Here is a 24,898-nt window from a genome sequence, read left to right as displayed (position 1 = left end):
CGATTTCTCGAATTTAATATGTTGCATGGCGTCTGCATATGTATTTTCTGCTGCATGTACGTATATGTCAAATATAAAAATGTTTTAATAAAAGCTAAATTTTCTTGGATTTACAAAAGTACAACTCTGCAAACTCTGTGATGAGTATCATTCCTTGTGTCCATATTACAACACACCAAGGTTTGATACACTAACCTATGCTTCTAAAAGTATCATAAACGGCTTTTACAAGAGACAAGGTTTTCCAGGCCATCGAGTAATTTATGTTTTGAACATCCTGTCAGACATTACAAGGGCGAAACGAAACTGGAGAAGGACACGTTTCTAGCCGTTTAAGACAATCAAAAATGTACACAAACTAGCTCATATGTCACAAACAAATGTATTTATTTACTAGTCATATCATTTGATCGATCACGAAATTACGGCTGCGGAACAAAGTCCGAGTTGGCCACGATCCAGTCCAGGAAGAACGTCACACGAGCATACACCGAGGGCATACCGATGGCGCAGCCATTAACGGATCCAAACGACACCACACCGATCTGCATCGTTCCACCGGACTGGACGGTCAGCGGACCACCAGAGTCACCGTTGCAGGACGAGCGTCCTCCCGCTCCGCTCAGGCATACGTGCTGGTTAACTACAGTTGAGCCCCAGCGGGCAATACAGTCCGTATTGGTCATCACCGGGTTGGTGGTGAACCTAACCACAGCCGAGGTAGCAGAGCTCGCATCCGAAGTGCGTCCAAATCCAGACACGGTACCGGTGAATCCTCCGAACTGGCGAGTGTCCGAGCGACCCGGTAGACGGATGGGTTGGATTCGCGTAGTGAACGTCATCGGCGAGTTCAGGCGAACCGTGGCAATGTCATTGCGAAGTGTGCTAGAGCTGTAGCTCGGATGACGACGAATTCCACTGGTCGCAAAGCGGATGCGCTGCTGAGTTGACTCCTGAACGTTACGGTTGTGCGCTCCCATAATGGCGACACCTCCCGAGGCCAGGGTTGATGCACCGGACACGACGCAGTGAGCAGCGGTCAGGATAAAGTTGCGCGTCAGCACGGAGCCACCGCAAAGACCGTTACCGGACGCGAATTCACTGATCAAAGCGATCTGGAACGGGAACTGGCCGGGTGTCGCCTCCTGTCCGTTGGTGATGCGGTGCGACGGAAGCTTCTCGCGGTAGACTTGCAGCTCAGCTGGCAGACGCTCCCAGTAGTGGTCAAAGTCTTCGATCGGACGCACCGTGGACCAATCGATGTCGATCCATTCCGCGCTGGCAATGGCGGCCAGAAGGGCGACAAGAATCACAAACGATTTCATGCTTGCTTGCAGACTGATGAGTGTGCATTTGAAGCCCGGACATGTGAGTTTTATACAAAACTAGGGCTACCGAATTTCTTATCTTTTACATTTGTAAGCGATAGTGATAAGCCAACCTAATCACTGACCAATGGCAAAAGGCGTTAAAAGTGGATAAGAAAGATCTTACGCACCAAAAAAGTCTAAGCCAATGGTCACTGGGGGGCATTGGATGGTAGCTGAGTTCCCAAACTCATGCCGTGGTACTCAATATACAGGTGAGATAAGGCGCACAATGCTCAATTCACGCATCTGGGCAATAATGGTTTTCCGAGAACTGCTAAAATGATAAAGGGAGTCTGAGTTTATGTAATAAATCTATGTTTTTGTCCAATCTCCGCATTGGTGGATCGATTCTTGGAAATCGTATCGTATTGTGGTAGTTTGGTAAAACAACAATAGATTTTATGAGTACTTGCTTATCCGTTTGATCGCAGCGGAAGCAAATCAATCTTAATGCTTTTATAGCTGCGTTTAATCTAATCAAATCAAAAGGAAATGTAAGCTTTGTTTCAAGTAATAGCACTTGTACCGTGAAGATAATCCTCTCATGACGGGTAACCCTTCTTAGCTAGTTGCTCGCATAACGAACAAATATCTATGCTCCTAGAATATATCTTACAATAAGGGTCGCATTATAAGCAGTACAATTTGCGTCATTGATGCGTTTTTTAACTATTGGCTAATAAAGGTAAACATTTAAATAGTAAGTAATAGCTAGTGACTGTCTGACTTTCTGCCTTTTATTCATGGTGTCATGTAAATTGTTTGTCCATCAACGATAGTACATGTACCGTTATTTACTTCTCTCGTTCTAGTGCTCCAATAACGTTTGCATATTGTATTTCAGGTAAGCTTCTACCAGGATCTGAGAAGGTTAAGGATTAAGGCGTCTTACTGCACTATAAACTTTATTTCAACATGTATGTTGACTCGGTAATAACCAAGGCAAACAGAACGCTAAATAATATTCTAAGGACAAGCAGAATGTTTCACGATCCACTGTGCTGTGTGTTGTGTATTGTTGTTTTGTACGACCAATAATTGAGTATGCGTCAGTAGCTTGTAGTATTGGGTCATACGATTCATTTCACGACCCGACCCGGAGTCGGGTGCAAGCCAGTCGGAATCGATTCCGACCCGTGGGTGCAGCGGGTGCGCTAGGTCGGAGTCGGAATCAAATCCGACCCGCGGGTGCAATGAGTTCGGGTCGGGTCGGATTGAACCTATCTTGACCCGACCCGAACCGAACTCGCCGCACCAACGGGTCGGAGTCGCTTATGCTTTCTCGCACCTACCGGAGTCGTTGCACCCACTGAACCTACTTGTACCTTTCGGGTCGACCCGAACGACTCCGGGTCGTTTACGGATGGCTCCGACCCGATAGGTTCGGGTCGACCCGCCCATCACTAGTAGCTTGGTTCCCTGCTCATGTCTGCAAAAATTGACAGGCTAGTAAAAAATAAAAAAAAGGTTCAAATGTATTGCAATACAACGGCTACCGTGGAGAAACACTGATAGTATTCTACCATATAAACCTCGCTGTCAACTTTTAGGTTTGGAAACATTACAGAACCGAAGACTAGCTGCTCAGTGCATGTTTGCTTTTAAAGTACTGGTCACATGGATCACATATGTCACATATACCTCAATTGTTGTATCTTGTCAATATGTACGTCCCAAGTATCAATATAAGAAACAGGCAATTGATATACATTGACCTTCGTTCTCGCTTGTATTGTGCTAAGAATCCTTTACTTTTGGCGTTTAAAACTTTTAATGATTATTAGAGTGTAGTTGACTTGCCATTTGATGTCACCAAATATTTGCGACACTTTAAAGAATATATCACACTCGATCATAGGAACGTTTAGTTAAAGGTCCCTTAGTTTTAAAGTGATGTATCCAGGCCACGGAGGCCATATACTTTAGCAAGAAATAAATAAAAAAGGAGTATATCATTGTAGTGGCATCATGCTACTTATTGTCGGTCTCATGGTACTGTCGTCAACTCGTACAACTTAACAAATGAATACATAGGGCCGACTATCCAGCTACGGGTAATCAATCAGGGTCAGGCTTTGTCCGACAACGAATAGTTTTGCCAAACAAGAAGAAGATACTACAGCCGTTCCAGAGATACACTAATAATGGGGACCGAAAATGGCCGCAACATACCGTGTATCTGGAATGTTCGCGTAAGTCAAGTTTCACATTTGCCAGCCAAAAAAAAATGATGAAAGTTTTAGCCAATAAATGAAATTTTTAATATAATTCTGACTTCACATAACAATTATTAACCTTCTCGGTTCAATTTTATAATTCGACAAGAAGGGAATTTATTTTTCAATTGATTTAAGAAGGGATGTACAGTCTGTTCCCCTGTTGCGTGGTTTGTGCGTTCCCGAGGAATCCGCGTAACTCGAATGTCCGCGTAAGTCGAATATCGAGGTTTTCGACCAAAATACAATTGATTACTCTATATGTTTCATTCAATTTAGTACTTTTATACACTGTATCATTTAATTGATAAGATTCGTGCAGAATATTCTGGTGTTTTCCCTTGTGGATTAAATTATACTGCATTGGACAATTCATGAAGGAAATTATACTGATTTGACATTTGATCTGTCAAATTTAGAAAACCGCGTAAGTCGAGAACCACGTAACTCGGGAACAGACTGTATCAAATCAGTACAAGTTGCTCAAAGAATTGTCAAAATTATAAAACCGCGTATAAGAGGTACCGCGTATTTCGGGGACTACCTTTGCTTCCAATATCGTATACAATTAAATTTTAGTTTTGGGATTCCATCTATTCTGAAATCCTAACTGGACAATTCACATTGCAAGAATCTTCAAAATAATCTCTTCGGCATAAACTAAACATTACCGATGAGTAAACATAAACATTACTCAATTATGTTTTTGTTAGTTTTACACATAAGTTTTAACCTTCATATTCAAACATCTAAAAATGGAAATACACAAACCGAGATCTCCGCGGCACAGCGAAATTCGCGACTTGTTTTATAAAATGTTCAAATATAAAGTCTATCCGACGGTACAAAGACGACGCGAAACTGGAGGACAACACGTTTCCAGCCGTTTAAGCTAGCAAAAACTGTAAAAAGTCAAACTCTCATACGTTGCCAAACAAATGTATTTATTTTCGCCTCATTGTGACATTACGGCTGCGGAACAAAGTCCGAGTTGGCCACGATCCAGTCCAGGAAGAACGTCACACGAGCATACACCGAGGGCATACCGATGGCACAGCCATTAACGGATCCAAACGACACCACACCGATCTGCATCGTTCCACCGGACTGGACGGTCAGCGGACCACCAGAGTCTCCGTTGCAGGACGAGCGTCCTCCTGCTCCGCTCAGGCATACGTGCTGGTTAACTACAGTTGAGCCCCAACGAGCAATACAGTCCGTATTGGTCATCACCGGGTTGGTGGTGAACCTAACCACAGCCGAGGTAGCAGAGCTCGCATCCGAAGTGCGTCCAAATCCAGACACGGTACCGGTGAATCCTCCGAACTGGCGAGTGTCCGAGCGACCCGGAAGACGGATGGGTTGGATTCGCGTAGTGAACGTCATGGGCGAGTTCAGGCGAACCGTGGCAATGTCATTGCGAAGTGTGCTAGAGCTGTAGCTCGGATGACGACGAATTCCACTGGTCGCAAAGCGGATGCGCTGCTGAGTTGATTCTTGAACGTTACGGTTGTGCGCTCCCATAATGGCGACACCTCCCGAGGCCAGGGTTGATGCACCGGACACGACGCAGTGAGCAGCGGTCAGGATAAAGTTGCGCGTCAGCACGGAGCCACCGCAAAGACCGTTACCGGACGCGAATTCACTGATCAAAGCGATCTGGAACGGGAACTGGCCGGGTGTCGCCTCCTGCCCGTTGGTGATGCGGTGCGACGGAAGCTTCTCGCGGTAGACTTGCAGCTCAGCTGGCAAACGCTCCCAGTAGTGGTCGAAGTCCTCGATCGGACGCACCGTGGACCAATCGATGTCGATCCATTCGGCGCTGGCAACGGCGGCCAGAACAGCGAATACAAGCACGAACGATCTCATCCTGCCGGAAGAGTGATGGGGTTGCTGTTGGTACGGTTGATAGAGGCTTTGGCTCCCAAGGAGTTCTTCTGCCTCTGCTGGAATCGTAGTGTGATTTAGAGAAGGTAAACCGCAACCTTTTATACCCAATGTTTTGGAAGCAAATTTCTTATCATCATAATTCAGCAACGTTATTGATAAGGCAGTGTAAGTGTAGGAGGAGTGGTTTAACAATCGTTTCCCACGATATGCTATAGTGGCTTGCCATAGATAATCCTAAGGTGATTAGAAATAAGTCCTTATCGTGATTAGCGATGCAGACTTACCGTTCTTTATCAAAACACCTAAGCGGCGAGCTATTATTCTGGGAAATGTTACATTTTCCAGGAACTACAATCCGATTAGTGAGTTTACTGTAGGCGTATAAACCCATTTTTTATATTTCCTCATCCTTCATAAAAGTAAGAGTTTTATTGTTTTGTTCAAGATGTGTTGAAAATAAAACAAACTGAAAATATTAGACAATTTTTCATCACCGATAAAATGATTTGTTGATAAGTTTGATAAATTATTATTAACCTTTTCATGTTAATCCTTTAATCCTGCTTCATTTTGACTCCATTACTATTTGTTGCCCTTTGTATAAAAATTATGCGAGATTTTTCACATAGATTGATGCAATGAAAAGGATTAAACTAAATATTGTTTAGTATCTGTTCATTTATTGCTTTATTTTAACCGTAATCGTTAATTGAGTTATTTTTTTAATTATTTTTGTTAAATTTTTACTTAGTAATGATTGTTTGTTTTTTTAATAAATTTTAAATGAATTTATTTAATTGCTTAGTATCTTATTTATCTTTAAAAAATAATTATTCTTCAATCGAGACCAGATACATAACTACAAATTCTTTTCAATTTGCCACCAGATTTTCAAAATGTAGATAGCTGATAAAATATAGCACGCTAAAATTGATAATTTATATTTCTCTTTCTTAATTGTTGTAACTGTGAGACTGGCTACGGTCTCGGCCTATCTTAGTTATTACTGGACTTGACAATGATTAACTTGATTTGTTTACCCATTGCAGTCCGAGCATTAGACACCGGATGCGGTATCCGGGCAAATTTAAATTATTTCTCCAACGTAAGCAACGAATCATACCTTTGGTAAATTTCCATTCGGCAGCATATATTTTTTGCAAAGTCCTTTTGATTGGAGATACCACATTGCTCTGGGCATGTTTGAGCGACGCATCCTCCGGGCTATCTTTGACGGTGTGTTCGAGCGAGAAAATTGGTGAACAAGGATGAACCACGAGTTTGCTGAGCTGTACGGCGAACCGAGCATCCTGACGGTGGCGAAGGCTGCAGAATACTATGGCGAGAGAATGTTATCAGGATGCCGGACTCATACCTCATCAAGAAGATGTTCGACAGCGATCCCCAGTTCAGCATGAGGCGCAGGGGAGCACTGCGAACTCGATGGTGAATCAGCAACTGGCTCAGGTGAAGCGAGAGTTGTCGGAGATGGGGTGTCTACATGGATGGGAGGCTGCAGCCAGGGACCGAACATCCTGAACAAAGATTGTTCACCGGGCCATGTCACTTCGACGTCCTCTATCGTAAGCTGGCCATCAAGAGAGAAAGAGAGAGAGCACATTACTCAGCTAAACTGTAGTATAGTATGAACCAGACAAGTTTACAATGATTTTAAACACAAAGGACCTCTGAATTCGGCGATTGTTGCTGGAAACAACTATCAGTGATGTTCTTAACATGAGTCCTGTTTTGTCACGTTCAACACCTTTACAGATAAATGACGTCGTAGTTAAATTTCTTTTATGTGATAATGGTTGCCATACAGTCATTAATACCGGATATTTAGATGTGATTAGTGAAACTCCACAAACAAATAGAGTCAATATCTTCATGTAACCCAACATAATGCTAATGGGTACGTATTGTTTTTAAAGAGTCTAACATCATCAGCGTTTAAAAGAAATGTGTCATCAGGTAGTACAAGCACCAAGTTATTACTATACAAATAGAATAACAAAGAATCAAGGTCTTGTAGTGCAGTCGTCAACTCGTACAACTTAACAAAACATGCCCATCATGGAGTCAAACCCCGAATGTACCATGCCCCTATTCGTAGGACTGACTGGTCTGCTTATATTAAACCAATAAATTATTGAAAGCCTGGCCCATTATTGGTACACAGGCGCGCAGGCCTTGATGGACAACGGTTGTTGTGCCAAAGAAGAAGAAGGTTGTTTCCTAATGGGGAGTTCTTGACCAAAAACTAACTAGCGATGATATCTTGGGATCCAACGTGACTCAATATGTTCCTACAAAATTAAAACCAAGCCATTCAAATACGAGAACATCACGAAACTGTGTCTCGTTTCTAGCCGTTAATTATAGCCAATCAAAAATGTACACAAACTAGCTCATATTTCACAAACAAATGTATTTATTTGCTAGTCAAATCATTTGATCGATCACGAAATTACGGCTGCGGAACAAAGTCCGAGTTGGCCACGATCCAGTCCAAGAAGAACGTCACACGAGCATACACCGAGGGCATACCGATGGCACAGCCATTAACGGATCCAAACGACACCACACCGATCTGCATCGTTCCACCGGACTGGACGGTCAGCGGACCACCAGAGTCTCCGTTGCAGGACGAGCGTCCTCCTGCTCCGCTCAGGCATACGTGCTGGTTAACTACAGTTGAGCCCCAGCGGGCAATACAGTCCGCATTGGTCATCACCGGGTTGGTGGTGAACCTAACCACAGCCGAGGTAGCAGAGCTCGCATCCGAAGTGCGTCCAAATCCAGACACGGTACCGGTGAATCCTCCGAACTGGCGAGTGTCCGAGCGACCCGGAAGACGGATGGGTTGGATTCGCGTAGTGAACGTTATGGGCGAGTTCAGGCGAACCGTGGCAATGTCATTGCGAAGTGTGCTAGAGCTGTAGCTCGGATGACGACGAATTCCACTGGTCGCAAAGCGGATGCGCTGCTGAGTTGATTCTTGAACGTTACGGTTGTGCGCTCCCATAATGGCGACACCTCCCGAGGCCAGGGTTGATGCACCGGACACGACGCAGTGAGCAGCGGTCAGGATAAAGTTGCGCGTCAGCACGGAGCCACCGCAAAGACCGTTACCGGACGCGAATTCACTGATCAAAGCGATCTGGAACGGGAACTGGCCGGGTGTCGCCTCCTGCCCGTTGGTGATGCGGTGCGACGGAAGCTTCTCGCGGTAGACTTGCAGCTCAGCTGGCAGACGCTCCCAGTAGTGGTCGAACTCCTCGATCGGACGCACCGTGGACCAATCGATGTCGATCCATTCGGCGCTGGCAACGGCGGCCAGAACAGCGAATAGAAGCACGAACGATCTCATCCTGTCAGAAGAGTGATGGGGTTGGTACGGTTGATAGAGGCTTTGGCTCCCAAGGAGTTCTTCTACCTCTGCTGGAAGCGTAGAGTGATTTAGAGAAGGTAAACCGCAACCTTTTATACCTAAAGTTTTTGAGCCTAATTTCTTATCATCATAATTCGACAGTGGTATCAATAAGAAGCAGTTTAGGCGAAGCGTTTATTGCAGAAGGAGTGAGTTCAACCGTCATTAGCACGGTGCGATTAGACGGCTTATCATTTGCCATAGATTATGCGTCTACGGTGATTAGCAATGCAGACTAAGCGGCGCACCACTATTCTAGGAAACAAAACCTTTTCCAGGAACTTCCTATCAGAGTAGGTAGTTTAGTATTGGCTGATAAATCAATTTCATTCCTTTCGACGATATTTCAGCCTTTACTACAATGATACACCAATTCATAGATAGTGCAATCTAGTGTTAGATTCGTTGTTGGTTGACGGACAGCAAGGTTTGGTACTGTTTTTCTGTTTGGATACGATTGTTCACCCAATGATCCTTGCACTGATATCCAGAACCTCTCGTCATATCTTCTTTAATTCATCAATGATATCCAATCATCAAAACCAAATATAATGCTTCCATCATACACAATCACATTTATTCTCATCTTTCAAGAATTTAAACCATACAAAATATTGCTCTTCAAATTTTAAACAAATATCCTGAGTAAGACATTTTGACAGAGTTGAAATGTGAAAAAATTAAAATTAAAAAAAATCAGAACATAACTGTTGTGAAACTCAGAGCAAAGTATTATAAAACTATGCTAATTTTCACGTGAACAACTATAACAGCTACAATATGCTCCAACGGATCTAGTTCATTTAATGAGGATTAACGATTAAATTTCAATGAATATTCTTTGAAGAGTTAAAAGATTTAAGAATACCTCGGTTGGTAAAGAAACAGAGACAAAATATTTATTATTCTCAAAATAAGGGCCTTCAAGATGTCAGTAAAGTCAAAAATTGATTCTAGTACAACATGACAATCAATTAGAATTAATTACTAGTATGGCTATAGCGGTATTTTCCAAATCCGGTTTTACTCATAATAATCGCAATAGTTAGGGAAAACAACCAAAATATTCAAACCCATAATTATTAAAAACAAAACCTGATTCGGTACATTCAACCTGTGCCTAGGAATTGCAGCATTAACGGTAATAGCTTCCCATTTATAACCATTATATTGATTCCAATGCCTAATTGCAAGAAACATGGAGCGAGATGTTTCCAAAAATATACATCTGTTCACGCACTACCATCAATACAGCTTTACAATTTTATTACGAACAGAACTGGTTTCCTCAACCGTTGTCACCCAATTTCTCCATCTGTACTGTACATTTTATTTACATATCACTTTGGTCACCACCTTCCTCGGTAGTGTACGTAAAGACAACGCTAAGAACCTCAATGCTGGAATTTCACGGGTATAAAACCTATCGTACCACACGTTGGCTCGCTTTATTCTCTGCCAGCATGAGAACGTTCCTGTTCGCCGTGTCCCTTCTGGCCACGCTTGTCAGTGCAAACTGGATCGAAATTGATTGGAGGAAGGTACGTTCGATCGAAGATTTCGATCACTACTGGGATCGTTTGCCGACGGAAATGAAGATCTATCGTCAGCGGCGTCCCTTCCAACGCATCACTAACGGGCAGGAAGCGACCCCAGGCCAGTTCCCGTACCAGATCGTACTTCTGAGTGACTTCCCGACCGGAACGGCCCTATGCGGTGGTTCCGTGCTGACGCGTAACTTTATCCTCACTGCTGCCCACTGCGTCGTGTCGGGAACGAACACGGTGGTGTCGGGCGGTATCGCCATCATGGGAGCGCACAACCGTACGATTCAGGAGGCTTCCCAGCAGCGGATCCGCTACACGGCCAGCGGCATTCGGTACCATCCACTGTACGTTTCGTCCACGCTGCGGTATGACATTGCCGTGGTGCTGCTGAATTCTTCCATCACCTTCACCGACCGCATCCAACCGGTACGTTTGCCGGCCCGGTCGGATACTCGTCAGTTTGGTGGGTTCGTTGGTACGCTGTCGGGATTTGGGCGTACGACCGATGCTAGCCAATCCATCTCGACGGTCGTTCGGTTCACAAGCAACCCGGTCATGACCAATGCGAACTGTATTACGCGCTGGGGCTCCTCTAATATCCAGGACCAAAACGTGTGTCTGAGCGGAACGGGAGGACGCTCGTCCTGCAATGGAGACTCCGGAGGGCCGCTCACGGTGGAATCGGGTGGACCGATCCAGATCGGCGTGGTATCGTTTGTGTCGATTCGTGGTTGTGAGGTCGGTATGCCGTCCGTATACTCGCGTGTGTCGTTCTATCTGAACTGGGTTGAGATTAACTCCGATTTTGTGGCCCAACCGTAACTTACGTGGAAAGAAATAGCAACCAGATTCTTTATTGAGGTTGCTTTTTTAAATAATAGATGAAGTAAGATCAATAGTGTAGGGATTATAAGGTATGGGAGGAAGAGAGTGAGAGAGAAAAAGAAAAAAAAGGAGATAGATGGATAGTTGTATCAACAGCGAGAGAAGGACAAGGAATGGAATTGAAGAAAATAAATCGTCAGTTGAGTTAGAACTGTCAGCTGGAACACATATACTGTGAGTGCGTGGCGTATTAATGAGATCCGAAAAGCGTATTTCCTCCTCCGGTCACTACAAATAGTTGCTATTTATATTTACTGATAATATAATACTGATGTATTTGTAAAGATATCAATAAATTATAGACTCTGAACCTTGATTATTCGAAGCTAAAACTATAAACACTTCTCGTTTTATTGCAGCAGCTTTTAAGATTCAAAAAATAAGAAAGCAAAACCGGCTGTTGCATCGTTGCATCGTCCCAAAAAAACCCAAAGGCGCGCGTCCGGTGCCAAAATTTGCTGTCCGAGAATACTGGTTTTCCTGTCGGGCGCAGTCTTTTTTGGGCCGTTTTGGTTGTGATGTCCCCATTCCAGCAAGAGGTACTTATGACAAAGACAAAATCATCGGGGAAGAAACTCGGCAAAGAATGTTTGGTGTTGGAGTATAAAAACCTTCCAACCGCACCAGACGGTCAGCAAAATGAGATCGTTTGTACTTGCACTTGTCTGTCTCAGTGCCGCCGCTGCCAGTGCTGAGCAGATCGACATCGATTGGTCGAAGGTGCGACCGGTCGAGGAGTTCGATCACTACTGGACCCGTCTGCCACCCGCACTACAAGTCTACCGTAACGATACCTCAACGGACCGCGTCGTCAACGGGCAGGAGGCTCTGCCCGGCCAGTTCCCGTACCAGGTCGCACTGCTGCTCAACTTTCCCGATGGTACGGCGCTTTGCGGCGGTTCCGTACTGACGCGTAACTTCATCCTGACGGCGGCCCACTGTGTCAGCGCTACCAGCACCACTCTCGTTACCGGCGGTATCGCCATCATGGGAGCACACAACCGCACCGCTATGGAGCTTTCGCAGCAGCGCATCCGCTTTACGTCTACTGGCATCCGGCGTCATCCCGAGTACGACGATACCAGTCTGAGGAACGATGTGGCACTCATCTTGCTAAACTCTCCCATGACGTTCACGTCCCGGGTGAAACCGATCAGTTTGCCGGCTCGCACGGATACGCGCCAATTTGAAGGTTTTACCGGTACCGTGTCTGGGTTCGGGCGCTCGTCGGACGCTAGTCCGTATCCTTCGTCTATACTTCGATTCACCAGCAACCCGATCATGACGAAAGCGGAGTGCATTGTGAGCTGGGGCTTCACGCTGGCCCAGAGCCAGAACGTGTGCCTGAAGTCGACCGGTGGACGATCGTCCTGCAACGGGGACTCCGGTGGGCCACTTACGGTGAACTCGGGTGGAGTGCTGCAGATTGGCACTGTGTCATTCGGATCTTCATACGGCTGTGCGTCCGGCTGGCCCTCGGTGTACGCTCGTGTGTCGTACTTTCTCCCGTGGATCAATCAAAATATATGGTGAAAATAAGAACACAACCTCAATCCGGTTTCGATTGCACGAGAGACAGGTGAAAGGTGTTAGGGAATTAATCGTGGGTGATAGGGAATTTGATAGCACACATCAATTGCATTAATTTCTTACGATATCGATTGTAGAAGTGCTCTTTTGATGAGCTACTCAATTAATGTTTGGTTAACTTATGCATGAATGTGAATATAAATAACAGAAAAAAAACCAAATAAAGAATCGTAAATTCTTGACTGAATAAAAAAAACTGATTTTTGTTTTAATGAAACTCAAAGCATTGACAACTGGTGGTATGGCCACTGACAAACATAAATTGAAATCAGAACAAAATGACCGTTAATTTTCAATTGATTCCAGTACATCATGGTAATCATTAAACATAAAACGATAAGGTTAATGCCTGATCATCATTCAGTGAAATTAAAGCAAGAATAAATGTTCGTATTATGAATCAAAACGCATCGAAATGCATCCGAAAGCGAGCTGCAACACCCCAAAGAGCGCGCACCGTACGAACTCCGGAAGAAGGATTTACTGCCGAGAATACTGGTTTGCGTATCGGGCGCTATCTAACCTACATCTGAAAACCATCGTATTTTGGAGATTTTTGGTGGTAAAAACCGGACAGCAGCGTCCTGTTCCTTCGTGCGTTCGGATGTCCCAATTCCAACAGTTGCTTGCTAAGTTGAAGTACTTAAAACAAAGACAACGATAAGAAGCCTATTCGAATCGAAATTTTACGCAAAGTATAAAAACCGTCGATCCACACACACCGACCAATCATTCTCTCCAGCAAGATGAGATCGTTTGTGCTTGCAGTTGTCTGTCTGGGAGCCGCCGCTGCCAGTGCTGAGCAGATCGACATCGATTGGTCGAAGGTGCGACCGGTCGAGGAGTTCGATCACTACTGGGCCCGCCTGCCACCCGAAATGCAGGCCTACCGTAACGAGACCTCAACGGACCGCATCGTCAACGGGCAGGAGGCACTGCCCGGCCAGTTCCCGTTCCAGGTTGCACTGCTGAGCGACTTTCCCGAGGGTACGGCACTTTGTGGAGCCTCCGTGCTGACACGCAACTTCCTCCTGACGGCGGCTCACTGCATTAGCGGCACTGGGAATGTCCTGTCCAGTGGTGGTATCGCCATCATGGGAGCGCAAAACCGTATGATTATGGAGCTGTCACAACAGCGCATCCGGTTCTCGACGTCTGGCATCCGCCGACATCCAGGGTACGACGCTACCAGCCTGAGGAACGATGTGGCACTGGTTTTGCTCAACTCACGGATAACGTACACGTCCCGCGTGCAATCGATTCGTTTGCCAGCCCGCACGGATACGCGCCAGTTTGGAGGCTTTACCGGCACCGTGTCTGGGTTCGGACGCACCACGGACTCAAGTCAGGCTACGTCGGCAACGCTACGTTTCACCAGCAACCCGGTCCTGACCAACGCCGAGTGCATTGTGAGCTGGGGCTTCGCACTGGCCCAGAACCAGAACGTGTGCCTGAAGGCGTCGGGTGGACGGTCGGCTTGCAACGGGGACTCCGGTGGGCCACTTACTGTGGACTCGAACGGAGTGCTGCAGATCGGTGTGGTGTCGTTCGTGTCTTCAGCCGGCTGTGCCGCCGGCTGGCCCTCGGTGTACGCTCGTGTGACGTACTTCCTGCCGTGGATCAATGCAAACACATGGTAAAGGGTGAAAATGACCTGAACATGGACAAAATAGCGGATGTGATCAATCAAATCAACGTAATAACTGTACTTATTTATTTTTCTTATACAATTTGAAATACAGAAGAGCTTAAAATTTTTCCTTTGCTGCAGATAAACATTTTTTTTTTTTTTAATTCATTCTTATTTTATTTGCAACAATTCACCCAATCAAAAAATTGGACACAAGTGAGAACATTTACAACAAACAAAGATGACCCAGAAAAAATGACTTAAAATGGTATATTTTAAAAGCTTTGGTTTAAAGATTTATTCCATTTTGCATGTTGTTCACATACTGATGTGGTGCAATTATTATTATAAAAAGACTCCAATCAATTTATTAATCTAGTTTTGCATACTTTTTTGTATTCTACGGGACTCAATTTGGTCAAAGAGATTTTTTTATTTAATGGCTTTTTGCTTTTGAAAATTAAATTATTTTCTAAACTGTGGTATAGTTCTCGAGTTAAGCGGTTCTCGACTTAGATGGATCCGAAGGTACGCTGTTTTCTAAACTTGACATTTTATATCTTTCTATTTGACAAATTTCGGCACAGTTTGCTCCAAAAATTGTCAAAGACAAATTATTTACTTTTATGGCAACATTTTTAAACCGCTTAAGACCAGAAATTTACTAGTTTTTTTTCAGAAATCGTATTAGATGAATAGTAAAGTGTATGTTGATACTAAATTTATTCAAAAATAACAATTATTCAACTGTATTTCAGTTGAGAACCGTAATATTCGACTTACGCGGATGCCACGGGAACATATAAACCGCGTCCCTCCGAAACATACTGTACATTCGCTCACATAACCATAGGTGAGCAATCAATTGTTTGTTTTCAAATGATGATGCTTTTCAACATTTTTTGGGGGATTATCGTACATTTTAAAAATTAACTCAATTCTCAGAAACACTGTGTATCGAATGGCTTCAAAATTGAAAAAAATTACACAATGTTGAATGTGCCAACAACTGTGTAATTGTTCATATCGCTGTAACGTGATACCTTTCTAAGGTGAAGCAACCTTCGAGCAACCTGGAGTTTAGAGAGATATTAATCTTATGGAAACTCTATCAAATCGTTGCAATGAAATATTCAAGACACCATTAGCGCAATGCAAATCCAAATCAATTCAAGATTATTTCAAATAGTCTGCTTCACGAACTTTTAACACAACTAATGTCCTATGTGAAACCTAAATAAGACGGAAACATCTGAAAAGTCTATTCTAAACGAATTTATAGAACAACATTAAAATTAAGAAGAAGAAAAACATGAAAATAGAAATACACTAGAATTTGTTGTTAGAGTTGGAGCAAAAAATATTGCAGAAAAATGCCTTCACAAAATTCATCTTAAAGAGTGATCGGTAGTTGAATAGCTCCTGCGGCTGATCCCATGATACAGTCGTCATCTTGCACAACTTCAAAACATGCCCGTAATAGCTTCAAGGTCCGTATGAACCGTACTCTCGATACGTAGGACTTGACTATCCCACTATTCAGAGGTAAAGGCAGGTCTAGGTCGCTTACGGTTATTGCACTAAATGGATCGCATATGCAGCTTAGAAAATATTCGCCTTTGAGCGACAAACAATACATGATGGCACCAAAAAAATGTTTTATCTTAATAAAAAACCATTCAACTTGAAGTGACTCCATTCACAGAGAGGCTAAACCTTAATCTTATTTCTATTTCAACTAAATCGTCCCTTTAATAGGCTTTAGTAGGAGCTCATGAAAAGTTTCAATTAGCAGCCGAAACTTCATCAGCACACTCTCATATAGGAAATCGAAGTAACGTACCAGATCCTCTCCACTACACAGGGAAACGACAGTTACCCTGGGAAACAGGAAGGGGAATGAAAAATTTAGACGAAAACAGCGCTCTCGTTAATAAAAAAAATCTCCTTAACGCGTGCCGCTACCTTGCTGCGAATCATGCTGTAAAGCCGTGCAAATATGGCCGCCGTCCGCCTCAAATACAAGTGAATATCAAATACATTTTTCCTCTAACTTTTTCGTTTTGCTATGTTTTGCATACCTTGTTTCTGTCTCGCTCTTTCTCTTGATCATCCCCTTGAAAGGAAGAGGAAAATTCTTTACAGCGGGAAGTCCATTCCCCCTACCGATAATCACATTGGTCCGAGATGACGCTGATGTAGACCAACGCGTAGAAGGAAAAGCGCCTCATTATTTCTTTGGAACTGTATCGTCGTCCTTCGCCGTACTCGGCTGGGGGCATTTTCTTTCCGTTTTATGCGTCACTCCAGCGTGAAGAGAAGAAAAAATACTAACTAATAGCATCATGCACAGTGTACAGTCTACGTGCAATTGGCCAAACACCATCAAGCCACACGGATGGACCGAAGGAAGCACTCGGAGTTAGGGCTCTGCCTCTGGTGAGTGTTTTCCCTTCTTGTAGTGGAATATTTGGAAAAGAAAAATTTCCAACACTGTCCTGCATTCGTCAGTGTATGTGTGCTGAGGCAATGGCAGGGCAGCCATATTGATTTTTTTTACGCTCTCTCGTTCGTTATGCCTCGAATGAGGGGGTGTCGGATTTTTTTTTCGTGTCGGTTTCACCCCTCATAATGGCCGGCGTGTAGGGTAAGCACCGTGCAAGGGTGTCAAAAGCATCCCTAGAAATGCGAACGAAGGGCGTGCATCGGCCATGGCTTTCTGGCCACGGTTCGCTGCCTACGACGCTGGCGAGCGAATGAAATGCGGCGCAAAAATCACGGCAAAACCAACCACTCATCCATCAATTGGCTGGCTCGGGTGCTGCCGGAACGAATGGGCGTTGACGGTGTGGTATACGCTAGGGGAAGGTTTGAAGAGCCGTCGTTGCAAGGTTTTTCTTTCAAGAGCTATGATGTTTTTATTTGTTGTGATTTTTATATAGTTTTTTTTATTCATATTATTTTTCAAATGCTTCGAGCACCGATTTGTATTGCTTCAATCTTTGACACAATATAACAACTTTCCATCAATATTTAGGTTGAGCACAAATGTGTATTCTATAATTGCCTAAGGTAACTCCAACTTTACCTATTATTATTAAGTAATTAAGGGTAAGGTAGTTAAGATTAAGGTGGTTTTATTCTAAATAAGAATTATAACTAACAATTTGTTAGGTCATGTCAAGCATTTTCAGCAAAAAAAAAAGTTTATTCTTGAGCTTAGTTGATTCTGTTCAAATTTCATATTTCAACGGTGAAATTCGTGAAATATTTCGACAATTTAAATTTCAAACGAAACGTCATATGTTTATAGTGCATAGTTGAAGAAGACTTGAATTCTTTCGATAAATCAGATGAGGATTTGAATGAAACTATGATTTTCGCGTGTGACGTATTTTAAAACTAAAAATATGATTTTTATCCAGAGAATGGTCCCTTTAAATAAAAAAAAACACAATTTTTTTATTTAAAGGGACCATTCTCACACCAACTCAGCTTCACAATGGCCGCCACATTTCAAGCAATAACGTCAATCCAGTCGCGAAACGTCAAACAGCTTGCTTTTCCGTCACCTGAAGTTCTCTTCCAAAATACGACAAACAAGAGGCACCACGTTTTCGTGTTTGCTTCATACATTTGTTCGTATTTAGCGGTGCAAAGCGCTTGCTTTCGAGCGTAAATTACCCTCAAACGCTAGTAAACTCCATTGTCTTACCGTTTCCGAGTGAATAAAGTACACCGCACAGCCACCAACATGACGGCCCGCTGCAAGAAACGCCGCAACCAGAACAACGCCATTCGCCGTGCCAAAAACAAGGTGAAGGAGGTAAAGAAACTGAAGAAAATGCTCGGCTTCATCGAGGAGGACGTCGGCGAGGGCAATCTGATGGACAAGCTGAAGGATATTACCGAGCAGAAGAAAAAGGAAGAGGTACGTACGCGTTTCATCGCTTGCTATCAGCATTGGTTGTATGTAAACAAACGCACTTTTCTAATCAAAACATCACTGCATACACTTCCCTCCCCTTCTATAGGAGTTAGAGCTGTTGAAGAAAGAAACGCTCGCGGAAATCGTTCAGAAGGAGCAGAAAGCGACGGCCAAGCGGGAAAAGTTCATCACGGTGGTCAACCCGAAGACGAACGTAAAGCACCTGTACAACGTGAAAACGAAGCGCGACCAGTTCGGCCAGTATCCGGCGTGGTACAACCCGCGCAAGGAGCGCAAGAAGCAGATGGTGCGCGAGGGCAAGGACGCCCGACGAAAGGAGTTCCGCGGCAAACGGATGCACTTTATCGATCGAACGAACAACTGGAAGGCACTGCTGGCGCAATAAAACCACACACACGCACCGTGATTTTGTTAAAGTAACACGAAGAACGTGGATGTATTTCCATTATTGGCTATAGAACGACGACAACGACTACGACAGGCGAAGGTATACGTTAGCGTACTCTAGTGCTTGTAGGGGGATATAATTGTGATGCACAAAGCGTTTGTTCCGGGGCTATTGTGTGTGTGTCAGCACATTACATTAAAACGGTAAAAGGAACACATCGGCTAACGGGTGAGTATGTGTTCGACAGCGTTTGACCTACTGAATGGTGCACCGGTTAAGCAACTGTCATGTTTTCGACGCAATCGGTTTCGCTTCGCCCGGTTCCGTGGGCGTGCCGGGCGTTGCCTCGGTCGCACTATCATTCGAACCGGCCTCATCGGGCTCCGGAAGGGCGTCCACGTTTTTGATGAACTTGCCACTCGCAAACCCAACCAGCCCGCCACCGAGCGCGGCCAACCCGCCCGCCTTCAGCCCCACGACCAGCCCAATCGGGCCGCCGATGCACGAGCCAAGGAAGGCGCCGGCCAACGGGTAGACAGCTTTCTTGTACGCGAGCGCTTTCTGCAGGGCCGTCACGCCCGCCTCCACCTGGATCTGGGCCACGTCCACGTTCTCCTCGACGCGGGTAACCGTTTCGCCCTGCTCGTGCACCAGCTCGTGCACCTTCTGGTACAGCTCCTGGATGTCCTCCATTTCGCGCTGCAAGCTTTCCATCTGGCGCAGACACTCCTCCCTTTGGCGTAGTTCGTGCTCCTCCGTGTTGAACGAGCTGGTAATCTGTGGCACGTAGGCTAGTCGGCCACCGGTGGGAAATTCGGAACTACCGTCCCCGCTGCCACCTTCCTCGTCGTACTGCGAGCGTTGATAGTTGCGGGCAGACTGTGCCCGTACGCTTTGCTGCATCGCTGCAATTGTATCAAGCCACGGAAGAAGATGTTAAAGCAATTTGCCAACGACCAAACCACCCCGTCCACTTACCCATATACTCGGCCATACTGTTGAATGCGTCCTTCTTCGTCGACGCGATGCCCTCGTCGAACCGATCGTAGTCGCTGGCCCGCAACCGCTGGCGCACTTTATCGATCTCCACCAGCATGAAGCGGATCTGTTTGACGATGCGGGTCGCGTTCAGCTGCTCCCGCTTGACCTTCTCCCAGTCGTTCAGCGAGCCTGCCTTTTCGATGTTGCATTTGTGGTTCCGCAGCACCGTCAGGTACTGTGGTATCGTCTGGTTAAACTTGTCGATCGATATTTGTGCCAGCTTTAATGGGATTTTCTCGTCCCCGTCGTTCGGTTCCATGGTGTGTATGTGTGTGTTTGTGCTGTGTGGAGCAGCTTTTACGTTGTTCCGTTCTTGCGATCACTATCCTTCTGGCCACTGTTCTGATTTGGGGCCAAACAAGGGCCCGTACGCTTATGTGCAGCGATAACGACGCAGCAAGCACACAACAGAAATAGGGCCCAATCAAAACAACGAATTCACGTCAAATCTTATCAAAATCGAAAGTGGAAACAAAGAACGCAAATCGATCGTGTCACGGAAGGGGGGTGGGCGCGGAATTAGTTTCTACACTCTGTTCCTTTCCCTTGCGCCTTGTTTTCGAGGCTGAATCATACGACTACGGGGGGGATTTGTTATTGTTTTTGCCCCGCACGGCAAGGCGAGAGTTTTTGACGTTCGAAAATAGCTGCATCTCGCTTGTTTTCTTTAGCCGTCCTTTAGGCGGCGCTCTAGCAGCAATCGAACACGACATCCGACACGAACAAACCCATATAATCATATGGAGGTGCACTGTCAGACACAAACAAACAAACAAGAAAAACGTCGAGTCGAACATGTCAGTTGATTCTGTCTGTGATGTTCGATACCCACCTGTGCTGTGAGTACCTTGGCTGTCAAACGCTTCACAGCTACAGTAGATAGAATTCAATTCGGGACATTTTTAAGTTTGTTTACGTAGTTTGTCTCTTTTTCTTCTTAAAATTGCGTGCAAAATATTTAAAATAGCTATCAATAATTATTGTTAAACTTTTCAATCAATTATAACATCAAATATAAAGGATTGAAACGTATTAAACTATTGTGTGTACATAATCCATGTGTATGCACTGTATGTGTTTTGGCATGGACGTTTGTTTACATTTTTCAATATTAAATTTGAATGATTTCTATGTTATTATAGATGTGAATAACTAGTAAATTATGAGTTGAATCTTCCCCCTGTAGGTGGATATTCGTTTAAACTATGAAAATGACGAAAAGAAAGGCGTATTGCAGTGCATCATGACAGGTCTATAAGACATCGAACAGCTGACAGAGCACCTATCGAACAGAGTCGTGTTTGTTTGTCTCGTTCGATTGGTCCCAGAGCGCCGCCTTACTCGCTTGCAACACTTCGTCCACCTTTGTCCTTTCGTTGTGTTGGTGACAATTTACGCGCATCGCTCACGTTGAAGCGTGAAAAAAACGTTAACAAACTCGGCTGTGATGTGAAATAGGAATGCTCAATTTTTTTGATAATTTGCATTGAAATTGACTACAGTTTAGTACAAATACTACCTTCATAACTTCAATGCGAAACCATACAACAGTACAGAGGGAAGGAAAAAGCACTCCAAGCGAGGAAGCTCTACTGGTTGGGTATCCCACCAACAGATGGCGCCACCAGCTTTTTTTGATATTTTTAGAATGCATGAGTCGTTTGCCGTCTGCTAAACGAAGTCTTTCCATATTCCGTTTAGGTTAAGAGCTTGAATCGTTTAGAACCCATTTAGTGGTCGTTCAGTGGATTTGTGGCACTTGGGTATAGCCATCTGTTGATGGGATACCCAACCAGTGTAGCTTCCTCGCTTGGAGGAGAGCTTTCTCATTGCCTCCGTACTGTTGTATGGTTTCGCATTGAAGTTATGCATCGCTCGAACTGGAACGGCGATACGATTGTTTAAATACTAAACTCCACCAGCACTGAAGCAAGTGAGATTTGATTAATGGTCCTTGGTGTTGATACCCACGTATCTGACGACACGTCATATAAATTTATGCTTGGAAAGTTAGAAGATTATACAGGTGAAACTTGTCGAAACAAATTGCAAGAAAAGGACAGCAATATAATAATGAGTTGAAATACGCCATCTTTTGAGCAAACTGCAATGAAGCAATGAAGTTAAGGAGCTTTTGTTTTTTTACATGGATATTTGATTTTCCAGTCGTTTAAGCTTAATCTGTGGCGCTTGGGTATTCCGTTTAGGCTAAGAGCTTGAATTGTTTAGTGGTCGTTTAATGGATTTGTGACACTTGGGATTCGTAAGACTTAACATCATGCCCGTAAAGGATTCATGCTCCAAATAAACTGTGCCCCCATACGTAGGACTGACTTTCCTGCTAAGGGGAGTAATCCATAAGTCACAAAAAGCCAACCCAACAAATGGTACAGATAGGCCTTGATCGACAACGGTTGTTGAGCCAAAAGAAGACTATGATCTTCTAAGCTTAATCTGTGGGATTTTTTTAATTTCAGCATCGACAAAGTCATTATGGGCCGCATTTTAGGTGCTGGAGTTCCGTAACATGCGCAAGCTGGCAGAAAACTCGTTGAAATTGGCCAACAGAACACAAACGATTAACGAGTCAAATATTATATAAAAAATGGCCAGTCTAACCTATTTACATTTCATCTTCTAGTTAAAATTGCATTCTAATATTAATTTCATAAACCCTGCCTCGATATTAAAATTTTCCATTTTCTTCAAATAAGACATGAAAATAAAATAAATTACCCATTTTGGAACATGCAACCGTCACTTTTCAAATCCCGATTTCAAATTGCGTTTCATTTTCGAACGAACCGGCTCCGTTTACAACCGCCCCGGGTTCAGTTCTCCCGCACCGCTCTGCGTACCGCTTTCGTGTGGTTGCGTGCCTGTGTGCGTGTGTGTCCATCGCGTCATTCAGTATTGGTGGGTGATAGGTAAACAATCGCGGAAACACAATTTCACTCCGAAACAGTGAAAAATCAGCTCCTTCTCTTCACACCATCACCACGCAACGAGGCGCGAAGTGGTCCAAAACTCCCCCCGAACCCATTGACAGCGCAAGTAAAGCGGAAAGAAACGACAAACCATGGAAGGAGAGGCGCGTTTTGTGATGGATCGGCCGAACGATCTCGAGGAGCAGCTAGCGCCCGGCTACCAGAAGGCTTTTACCTTCAACCTGCCGACGGTAACGCGACCGATGCTGTGGGACTACATGCTCCGCCTGATGAAGGCCGTGTCCGGCAACGATAGTCTCCTGAAGGCACTGTAAGTAGCCGGGAATGGGAAGGGGACACGGTTAGCGCGTTTGGGGCGATCGGTTTCACACGCGTTTCCGACGGTGTCGGGCGAGTAGGGTCTGCCCGCGGTGTTGCGGTCGGCTCGCTGCTTGGAGCGGTCAACGGATCCTAGTGTCGTTTGCGGAACGTCAATCTGAATGTGGCAGATATACCGGCGGGGTTGTCATTTGTGTGACCGTCAAATGTTAACGTCGTTCGTTCTTCGCCTGGCTGGTTGCCTATCTCGTCAAACATTTTATTTCACACTCAAAACATTCCGATTGATGCAGTGACAGCAAAGCAAAGCAAAAAAAAATGCCATCCGTTTTTATTTTCCTACAAAAAATCACTTCTAACCCAAATCGATTCCCCTTTCCAGACAATCGTGCGCGGAAAACAATCCCGAGTACGGGGACGACTCCGTGGGCTGTGTGCAGCTGCGGCGCGAAGACACCTACTGCACGGTGAAGGGCCAGATCCACACGATCGGCCCGTGCGACGATGGGGAAAATATGGAAATCAAAATCTACCAGCTGACGGTCACGATCGACGAGGAGAACCACAAGGTGGAGTCGGTCGCGTGCAGCGACTGTGCCGAGCTCGGGTTTTGCCAGCACACGGTCAGCTTGCTGCTGTGGCTGCACACGCAGGACCAGCCCGGCACGCACCAGGACGTGGAGTGCTTCTTCCGCACGCCGCTCGCCACCGAGCTGGAGCAGATCCCGGCGAAGCCGCCGGTCAACAAAACCAAAACGAAAAACTTCATCCGCGAGATCGTGCACGGCCTGCAGACGGAGGACATCGACTGTCCGCTGCGGTGGAACTTCTCGTCGGCGAACAAAAAGTTCTCCAACCTGTCGATTCACGAGCTGATCATCTGCGCGGTGAAAAACCGCTACTCGGTGGCGCAGTTTTTCGAGCACGCGCAAGCGGTCGTCGCGTCCGCGTCCGGCGTGCTGGCGGACAAGATCAAGTTTCAGCCCCGCTCGAACTCCTGGTTCCAGGAGCTCCGGTACGGGCGCATTACCGGCGCGAAGGTGTTCGAGTGTACGCAGCCGAACGCGTCCCCGACGCTGCTGCACGAGAAGATACTGGGCTGCAACAAGGAGATCGATACGCAGCTGCAGCGCAAAAAGTTGGCCATCCGCCAGCGGCTGGAAAAGTACACCAAGCGCACGTACGAGAGCCCGCGCATCACGATGAACGCGTCGTTCCCGATCATCTTCAACGTGCCGGACGGGATCTGCCCCCAGCACGTGGTGGAAATCAAGTGCCCCCGGTCGCACGAAACGATGAAGAAGTACGTCACGGCGGACGGGAGCCTGCAGGAGAAGTACTATCTGGAGATGCAGGTGCACATGCTAATGTATGGCGCGACGTCCGGCGTGGTGTGCGTGGCCGATCCGAACTTCGAGACGAACAACGAGCTGTTCATGCACTCGTTCAACCTGAACAAACCGTTCGTGATGAAGAAGCTGCAGAAGGCGCTCGAGTACTGGGAGAACAACGTCTACCCGGAGCTGATGGCGAACTGGTCGGAGTAAGTGTGCGTGTGGATGGGGTGTGAGTGGCACGGTCCCAAAACTCTTTTCGGACAGGAACTAGATGCCTCGGGACAGACAGTAGGGGACAGCAGGAACAGAAACCGGGCCAGAGAGAATTCAGCAAAAAAAAAACAGGCAAACAGAAG

General features: G+C 45.4%; 9 protein-coding genes across 9 annotated transcripts; 5 read left to right on the top strand and 4 right to left on the bottom strand.

Annotated features, from left to right (window-relative positions):
• Positions 1–422: 422 nt before the first annotated feature.
• On the bottom strand, positions 423–1,328 carry LOC120894926 (brachyurin-like). The gene has a single exon (XM_040297821.1). It carries the CDS (start codon positions 1,323–1,325, stop codon positions 423–425), a length of 903 nt encoding a protein of 300 aa, XP_040153755.1. The 5' UTR covers positions 1,326–1,328.
• A 3,224-nt stretch (positions 1,329–4,552) lies between these two features.
• On the bottom strand, positions 4,553–5,455 carry LOC120895957 (brachyurin-like). Its single transcript, XM_040299718.1, has one exon. The coding sequence runs from the start codon at positions 5,453–5,455 to the stop codon at positions 4,553–4,555; it is 903 nt and encodes a 300-aa protein (XP_040155652.1).
• A 2,491-nt stretch (positions 5,456–7,946) lies between these two features.
• Positions 7,947–8,849, bottom strand: LOC120897539 (chymotrypsinogen B-like). Its single transcript, XM_040302503.1, has 2 exons — positions 8,554–8,849; positions 7,947–8,280 (listed from the first exon to the last, which is right to left on the bottom strand). Exons 1-2 carry the CDS (start codon positions 8,847–8,849, stop codon positions 7,947–7,949), a joined length of 630 nt encoding a protein of 209 aa, XP_040158437.1.
• Positions 8,850–10,372: 1,523 nt separating this feature from the next.
• Positions 10,373–11,278, top strand: LOC120897536 (brachyurin-like). The gene has a single exon (XM_040302499.1). It carries the CDS (start codon positions 10,373–10,375, stop codon positions 11,276–11,278), a length of 906 nt encoding a protein of 301 aa, XP_040158433.1.
• A 442-nt stretch (positions 11,279–11,720) lies between these two features.
• LOC120897538 (brachyurin-like) lies at positions 11,721–12,960 on the top strand. Its single transcript, XM_040302502.1, has one exon. It carries the CDS (start codon positions 11,981–11,983, stop codon positions 12,872–12,874), a length of 894 nt encoding a protein of 297 aa, XP_040158436.1. The 5' UTR covers positions 11,721–11,980; the 3' UTR covers positions 12,875–12,960.
• Positions 12,961–13,677: 717 nt separating this feature from the next.
• LOC120897537 (brachyurin-like) lies at positions 13,678–14,695 on the top strand. Its single transcript, XM_040302500.1, has one exon. It carries the CDS (start codon positions 13,678–13,680, stop codon positions 14,569–14,571), a length of 894 nt encoding a protein of 297 aa, XP_040158434.1. The 3' UTR covers positions 14,572–14,695.
• Positions 14,696–18,132: 3,437 nt separating this feature from the next.
• On the top strand, positions 18,133–18,936 carry LOC120895830 (protein LLP homolog). The gene is made up of 2 exons (XM_040299503.1): positions 18,133–18,492; positions 18,596–18,936. The coding sequence occupies exons 1-2, from the start codon at positions 18,316–18,318 to the stop codon at positions 18,893–18,895; spliced, it is 477 nt and encodes a 158-aa protein (XP_040155437.1). The 5' UTR covers positions 18,133–18,315; the 3' UTR covers positions 18,896–18,936.
• On the bottom strand, positions 18,917–20,537 carry LOC120895829 (syntaxin-17). Its single transcript, XM_040299500.1, has 2 exons — positions 19,877–20,537; positions 18,917–19,803 (listed from the first exon to the last, which is right to left on the bottom strand). Exons 1-2 carry the CDS (start codon positions 20,196–20,198, stop codon positions 19,184–19,186), a joined length of 942 nt encoding a protein of 313 aa, XP_040155434.1. The 5' UTR covers positions 20,199–20,537; the 3' UTR covers positions 18,917–19,183.
• A 2,293-nt stretch (positions 20,538–22,830) lies between these two features.
• On the top strand, positions 22,831–24,884 carry LOC120898532. The gene is made up of 2 exons (XM_040304506.1): positions 22,831–23,197; positions 23,588–24,884. Exons 1-2 carry the CDS (start codon positions 23,019–23,021, stop codon positions 24,750–24,752), a joined length of 1,344 nt encoding a protein of 447 aa, XP_040160440.1. The 5' UTR covers positions 22,831–23,018; the 3' UTR covers positions 24,753–24,884.
• Positions 24,885–24,898: the final 14 nt, after the last annotated feature.

The sequence above is a fragment of the Anopheles arabiensis genome, chromosome 2 (assembly GCF_016920715.1).
Source record: "Anopheles arabiensis isolate DONGOLA chromosome 2, AaraD3, whole genome shotgun sequence".
In the NCBI taxonomy this organism is placed as follows: Eukaryota; Metazoa; Arthropoda; class Insecta; order Diptera; family Culicidae; genus Anopheles; species Anopheles arabiensis.
This window is presented reverse-complemented; position numbering and strand designations above follow the sequence as displayed.